Here is a 7,154-nt window from a genome sequence, read left to right as displayed (position 1 = left end):
TTTAACAAAAAGTAGAAATTCCAAAAATGCTGAACTATTTCTCTCTTTTGTAACTGGAAGTGCACTTTAAAAAAAAAAAAAATGAAACTACAAAGAGATGTCTCGAATGGGATGTTAACCATGTATTTAAGTCATGATAAAAAAAAAAATAAAGCTGACAAAATCAAGTGCCTATAAATGGCTCAAGGCATAAAGAAGGTAAGTGTCTGGTTTAGGGCAATTCTTGACAACCAGGGGGACCCCAAAGAGCTATTTTTTTTATTAAGTCTGTCTTGCTTCCTTAGCTGATTTTTTTTGTCCCAATTTAAGGCCACATTAAGTCCAACTAGCACCGAATCGGGTCACAAGTCCAGCCCAGCAACTCCAAAACCAAGACAAACAAATTCCAAGGCAACTCCAAGTTATTATGCAGCTTCTACCAGTCTGAAGCTAAACCTGATGAATTGCTTGAACATTATTGGAATAATACGTTGTATGTTATTGCTAATATTGTAGTGTGATTAAAAAAAAAAAACGTCCCTGCAGAATTGCATCTTCAGCCATTTGTGACTCCATATTTTACCTTTTTTCTTTGTACTATCAGTTTATAGAAGAGTTGAACAACCACCTTTCTCCTCAGCATTGCGCTATTTGAATGAACTTAATTGGAATCGTCGAAAGACAAAAAACTGACCAATGGGTTTTGTGTTTGTCGTCAGTGTGAACTAACTGGGGTCAAGCAGACGGGCTGATTAAAATGTGTAGTGTGAGTAAAAAAAAAAAAAAACATACATACAGGATCAATAAAAGTCTTATCAGCTTCTAACTGGATGTAATCTTAGAAAACCTTTTTAGAGTAGTTTTATTGATTCCAATGCACGGACACATGACATGTAAATGTTGCACTGAGGCTTGGGAGATGCTTCACTGCCTCGGCCATCAGACATTTGCTCTTTTTATATCATATTTTATTATCACAATTATGTTTTTTTTTAAATGAATTAAGACTTTTATAAATAAAATTACACCACTTCACATGCTGTTATAGAAAATAATAAACTCAGGAACTCTACTATTAACCTACATAGGGTGAGTTCAGCTTTAACAGTATACTATAGAAATATTGCTGTCACTACCTACATAAGAGGAAGTATGTGAAAACACACATTTTTAATTTAACCATGGATTCTGTATTAAAAAAATTACATATCTGGCATTTGTAACAAACAAAAGTGCTTGAAAAAGTGTTAGTTTTATCTGACAGTTTTAATTGCAGACAGATCTCCAGCCTCTGTAGACATACATGCATTCGGAGGGCTTCCCCCCACAGATATGATGACCCTGTTTAGGCACGGCTCCAATGAATGCCAATGAGTGTGTGTGTGTGTGTGTGTCTGCGGTGTGAATGCAGGCAAGTGGAGCAACACTCCCATACAGGAAGTTGTGTGTTGTCCCGCCTGCTGAGTATCTGGGTGACAGGTCAGATTGTTTTCATGCAACAAGCTCTCTCCACTTCTGCTGAGTCACGACGGGAGACGTAAGTTGAGCCATTGAACTGCAAATTATCCTTCATATTTCTTCTACAGCTTTTGACAGTAGATCGTTTATGGCTTCCTGAGTCTGTTGCTTTTAGACAAGACTTGTTTTAAAACTTGTCTACTAACTGAAACTAGTTCCTTCCGTGGTTTTGCTCCCACGCTGCAGCAGGGCTGTGCCTTTTTTTTTTTTTTTTTCCCACTGAAATCACTTTTTCAACTATACACACACTCCGTGCATTTATATTCTTGCAGGCAGCACTGTATTCTCCGCTGTGTTCTTCTGTTCGGAACACTGTTTAAATGCATCCTTGACTTTTTGCCTGTCTTATTTTGTTTGGGTCACGATCTCTTACTCAAAGAGAGCAAGGTGCAGATCAGTGTGAGCTTCAGTTCAAGTCCATCAAAACGAAGACACATATTTATTCAATATATAGCACGGGGTAGTGGAGTTGAGAAGAGTTGTGTGATGTGTCTTAATTTTGATGTAAGTTATAAACCATCTGCACGCACTGAAAACTAGAAATTGGTTTAGATTGAATGGAATATGTCTGAAACAGAATTGAGAAACTAGCTCCCATCTCTTCCTCTCTGTCATTCAGCTGGAAACCAGCAGAGATGGAAAAGCTGATGGAAGATGAGGTATTTAAGGCGTTCACCACCTATGCGGCAATTGTCGTCGTGAAGATGATGCTGATGGCGCCCATGACTGCATACTACCGCCTCACCAGAGGGGTAGGTAACAACGGCAGCGCTTCTCTACATCTGTTTAAACAAGACAAGTCGGTTTTGCAATGGTTTTAATGATTATATGTAACTGTGTATGAGGCCCCAGGCATTATTCAGCCCAGCTTGTAAAAAAAAAATAGATGACCAGAAAGAAAAACAAAAAGTTTGGAATGTCATCAACTTACAAAAGAAACAATATTATCATGTTCACAGTTTCTGCATATTCTCTCATTTGCATGATGGAACCTTTTAAACCTAACGTCTGGTATGCAGACTGTAGGAGATAGAGTCACACTGTGTGTATCATCTCATTCAGGCTTTTGCAAATGAGGAAGATGTGGCCAGAAAGTCTGCGGAGGAGAAGAAGAAGATGCTGAGAAGCGATCCAGATGTGGAGCGAGTTCGAAGGTGAGCCAGTCTGGCCTCGAAATGCACACGATCAATTATGCTTCAAGTCATAATTGACCGAGTAGCATTTGATTATCAGAAATATTGTGCAGGACTTGTAGTCTAGAGATATATTTTTTCTTTACTTATATGGGTTTTTATAAAGGCGCTTTTAATAGTTTTGGACTGAGGCTGCCAAAAGCCACCATTTGTACCAACTCATGTTACATTTTAACCATTTTCATTTTGTGTAATCACTATAATAAATCATTATCAAAATAATTATAGGCTATCAGATTAAAGACTGTCCTTGGACAATGCAGTGTGCTGTATCTCAGTGTTTATGTTGTAAACTATCTAATGTATGGAGTCCTAACCATGTATAACAAGCAGTGATGTGCTAATAGATGCATCAGTGAGTCATGTTGCTTGTTGTGCTGGTTTTGTTCTCCAGGTGTCACCTGAACGACCTGGAGAACGTTGTTCCCTTCGTGCTGGTCGGCCTGCTCTACACTCTGACCGGACCTGAGCTTTCATCCGCCCTGCTTCACTTCCGCCTCTTCGCCGGTTCTCGGATCTTCCACACCATCGCCTACGTGGGCGCTCTGCCGCAGCCCTGCAGGGGGCTGTCCTTCATACTGGGCCTGGTGGTCACCTTCTCCATGGCTTACAGGGTCCTCAGCACGGTTCTCCTCCTTTAGAGAAGAACCTACATGACATGAGACCTTTGTCAAACCTGAATCTGTTTTACAGTTCACTCTTGCTGCAGCTATCTCTGACCTTGATTTCAATCATTCTTTGCATTCATTTCGTGCATTCCCTTTGACCCTTTTTGGCTTTGTCATGAATGGAAAATGTATTTTGAATAAACTTTTCTATCAACTTTGTGTCTTTGTGAGTCACGTGTTAAATCTGGTAATGTAAGAAAGTCAGTCATATGAAATATTTTGAGAGTAAAATCCACCCAGTTCAGCCCTTATTTTCATTTCCTCTTATTTTGTAGTCTTCTTTTACGTTACCTTGTGATTGTCTGCAGCTGTTCAGTGTCTGATTCAGCAGTCTTCACCTCCCTCATATGCTCTCCGCCTCACACACCCGCCCTCATGCTTTCTCACTTTGTCGTCAATGTGAGGTTGGGTTTCGTCCTTGTATTCTTTTAGTAGCTGTTCTTGGATTTACACCTGCACCTGCCCTCATCGTTTGTTTGTTTACAAGTTGTGTTATTTCACACTTAGAAGATCAGCCAGTCTCTGCACTTTGGTCCTTTCATTCTGAACCTGACTACCAGACATACCTTATGCAACGTTCAGACAAGAATCTAACTTCAAATGTTGCCAGTCCAGATAGGAATTATGTCCATATTCAATCTAAAGTGGTTGAAATGTGTTGTAACATATCTGTTATTTAATTATTGCTCAACAACAGTAACTCCTTTGGCTCTACTCAACTCGTACCACCTCAAAGTGGGCGGGGTCGTCATAGCAAGGCGGCCCGAAACTCCAGTGGCGTAATTTGTATGCGACACAAACACAAACACAACTAAGGACATGGAGCGTTTGGTTTGTGTTTACCCGGAATTTGCACAGAAATAATAAAAACAGTCTGTTTCCAGAGTTTTAAAAATGGTGGGTTTGATTCTTGTGAACGAGTCGCTCTCATGACTCATCCAGTGGCGTCACTCCCTGGCCAATCAGTGGCCTGCAGTTTGTTGACGTCACATTTCCGGCTCGACTCAGCCCGCTTGGAACCCCCGCCGAGTAGGTACTGAAATAGTACCTGGTACCAGGTACTGACACCTAGTGGAAAACCTAAAAGAACCAGTCGAGTCGAGTCTAGCCGAGTAGGTACTAGTGGAAAAGCGCCATAAGTCATTCCAGGTCAGCGCCTCTGTCACTGATTGCTCAACTGCAGAATAAATACTAGGCAGCCATAAATAACCGATCTTTGGACTTGTCTTTATTATTCACAGTGACTGTGCAGGCAACAAGGTAAGATCCACTCTTAACTGCACACCTCATCCTCTTCATTTATGATTGTTGATCCATTTCGCCTTCACAGGTTCATGAAACGTGCTGTTTGTCTAACTTCATGTTGGACCGCAATGGCAACTAAATAATGCCTCTGGGGGTCTTTAACTGAGGGGATTTTCCTTCATTTAACTGTGGCAGTGCCGGTCCCTGTTTAAAGATCTACAGGGGATCCAGGGCCGGTGCAAAACTTTGCAGTTGGTCCATCCTCCTTGCAAAAACATATTTAGGAATATGCATCAGAACTCCTGATGTAGAAATGATGCAGGGCATGCTTTAATAATACCATGGGTGTAACCCCCATGGTATTAGTGGTTGGAGGCTCGGGGCAAAAGAAAGTGTGGCAGAGTTGCAGCCATCACAGCATCATTTCTGAATTTGCAGCATGTCTCTCAGGATTCTGAATTATATACTTCATACGATACTCCCGGTGCACCTTTATTATATGTGCTGCAACATGTTTCTCTTGATGTAGTTGCTTTGGGGTTTTGGCCACAATATTTGATACCAACTAGCAAAGGCGGGGATGACAGATTTAACATGTACTGTGATGTTAAATCCAGAAAATCTAAGCATTTCTAATATCCTGTAGGTGAATGTTACCCTGCACATCACAGGGCGGCTTTCTTTGTTTTGCTGTCAGGTTTGCTATTGAAATATTTATGGTATTTTGTAACTGAGCTGATGTAACGGTGCACTGAGGTGATGATGCTCTGACATCTAAAGTGTAGCAGCATTAAATATGCATCTCTGTTCTCCAGTGATTTCTCACAGAATGTCATCGGAGGGCTCAATGATGGACAACCAGGTTGTCCGGGCGTTTTTTACTTACGCCACTATTGTCGCCGTGAAGATGATGCTCATGTCACCTTTCACCACTTACTTTCGCCTGACAAGAAAGGTGCTTTTTTTTTTTTTTTCCACCTGTAACATAATACTGTATAATGTAGCATCATCCATAAAGACAAACAATGTTTTTAATCAAACCTGCTCTGTGATTTCTTGTCAGGTGTTTGCAAACCTAGAAGACACCAAATTAGTTTCCTCCACACATGACAAGAAACTGGTCGGTTTAGACCCCGAGGTGGAGCGAGTCCGCAGGTACAAATAACACCTGGTGTCCTAAGAACAGTGACATTTAGGGTAACAAAAACTCCTCTGGCTTCTGCTCTTAAGCATTAGATGCTATTGGTAAGAGCTTGTCATTCTGTTAAATCTAACCAGCGTTATCCAAACAGATGAATGAATTAAAAAGAAAAAAAAAACTAGTATCAAGCACACCCCATAATGGTAAATCTAAATCTGAAGAATAGCCCTGGGATAAATGTCAGATTAAACCTACACAGACAGATTACTGCACCTATGTGAGCATGATTGGACTGCCACACAGCAGTGCACGAGCCAATCACTCTGAAGCATTTAACAGCTGATTTCAGTCAGTCAATACAACCGCGCTTCACTCATGTGATCTTTTTTGTTCTCCAGGTGTCACCTGAACGACCTGGAGAACGTTGTTCCCTTCGTGCTGGTCGGCCTGCTCTACACTCTGACCGGACCTGAGCTTTCATCCGCCCTGCTTCACTTCCGCCTCTTCGCCGGTTCTCGGATCTTCCACACCATCGCCTACGTGGGCGCTCTGCCGCAGCCCTGCAGGGCGCTGTCCTTCATGCTGGGCCTGGTGGTCACCTTCTCCATGGCTTACAGGGTCCTCAGCACGGTTCTCCTCCTTTAGAGAAGACACCGGACCACCTCTACGCAAACATGCGCACTACATTAACACATTACATCGATTTGTTTAACTTCAAGAAATCATTGACAGCTTTTCTTACAATGTGCGGCAGCCTTTCACCCACAATGCAAGTGCCTCAATATTACAATCAATTTAAAGCAAAATCACATCTGATTCAAATGATCTGCTTGCCATGAAGTTCTGCAGAAGCTTGATAGTGACCTGTTCATTAGAATCAGGTGTGTTGGCTAACATGTTGTCTTTATATCACTTTAAAATTGATAATAAATCATATGTGCATCATGATAACTTTTCCTTCCCATTTCATTCATACTTCTCATTCGTTCCTTGAATTATTGACTGCAAACCATTCGTCAGTAACACATTAGACATACTTGATACCATAAAAACTTGCGTTTCTGCCACACAGAATCTGTTTTCTCAGATTTATTCATTCCTTTGCTTCTCATTTCTCCTGAAGGGCGAACGTGGTGGTGGAGGGTTGTAGGAGAAACACGTTAGAATTCAGTAATAAGAAAATGATCATTTCTAATTAGACACAAGACTTATGAGCAGTAAACTTTTCCTTTAGGACAGGTCGCAGAGTTGAAAGGACATGAGTGCAACAACAAAAACTACTCCACCTGCAGATGTCACCACTATTACTGCAGAGGTCAAACTGAACGTGTTGTTTTAAGGGTTAGGGTTAGGGTTAGGGTTTTACATCTGTCTCACATTTAAACACCAGCAGCCTCTTAAAACAAGGTA

At 41.3% G+C, this 7,154-nt stretch overlaps 2 protein-coding genes across 2 annotated transcripts; both read left to right on the top strand.

Moving 5' to 3' along the window:
• The first annotated feature begins 1,451 nt into the window (after positions 1-1,451).
• LOC139221966 (microsomal glutathione S-transferase 1-like) lies at positions 1,452-3,517 on the top strand. The gene is made up of 4 exons (XM_070853917.1): positions 1,452-1,516; positions 2,117-2,249; positions 2,560-2,651; positions 3,085-3,517. Exons 1-4 carry the CDS (start codon positions 1,473-1,475, stop codon positions 3,329-3,331), a joined length of 516 nt encoding a protein of 171 aa, XP_070710018.1. The 5' UTR covers positions 1,452-1,472; the 3' UTR covers positions 3,332-3,517.
• A 1,067-nt stretch (positions 3,518-4,584) lies between these two features.
• LOC139221839 (microsomal glutathione S-transferase 1-like) lies at positions 4,585-6,459 on the top strand. The gene is made up of 4 exons (XM_070853783.1): positions 4,585-4,618; positions 5,419-5,558; positions 5,667-5,758; positions 6,143-6,459. The coding sequence occupies exons 2-4, from the start codon at positions 5,433-5,435 to the stop codon at positions 6,387-6,389; spliced, it is 465 nt and encodes a 154-aa protein (XP_070709884.1). The 5' UTR covers positions 4,585-4,618; positions 5,419-5,432; the 3' UTR covers positions 6,390-6,459.
• Positions 6,460-7,154: the final 695 nt, after the last annotated feature.

This window comes from Pempheris klunzingeri, chromosome 22, assembly GCF_042242105.1.
Source record: "Pempheris klunzingeri isolate RE-2024b chromosome 22, fPemKlu1.hap1, whole genome shotgun sequence".
Lineage (NCBI taxonomy): Eukaryota > Metazoa > Chordata > Actinopteri > Acropomatiformes > Pempheridae > Pempheris > Pempheris klunzingeri.
This window is presented reverse-complemented; position numbering and strand designations above follow the sequence as displayed.

Bases quoted from the DNA above. Each gene is read 5' to 3' on its own strand.
- LOC139221966 (XM_070853917.1), top strand. From the start codon at position 1,473: ATGCAACAAGCTCTCTCCACTTCTGCTGAGTCACGACGGGAGAC. The intron at 2,250-2,559 runs GTAGGTAACAAC...CATCTCATTCAG, and splicing joins ACTACCGCCTCACCAGAGGG to GCTTTTGCAAATGAGGAAGA. The intron at 2,652-3,084 runs GTGAGCCAGTCT...TTTGTTCTCCAG, and splicing joins GATGTGGAGCGAGTTCGAAG to GTGTCACCTGAACGACCTGG.
- LOC139221839 (XM_070853783.1), top strand. From the start codon at position 5,433: ATGTCATCGGAGGGCTCAATGATGGACAACCAGGTTGTCCGGGCGTTT. The intron at 5,559-5,666 runs GTGCTTTTTTTT...ATTTCTTGTCAG, and splicing joins ACTTTCGCCTGACAAGAAAG to GTGTTTGCAAACCTAGAAGA. The intron at 5,759-6,142 runs GTACAAATAACA...TTTGTTCTCCAG, and splicing joins GAGGTGGAGCGAGTCCGCAG to GTGTCACCTGAACGACCTGG.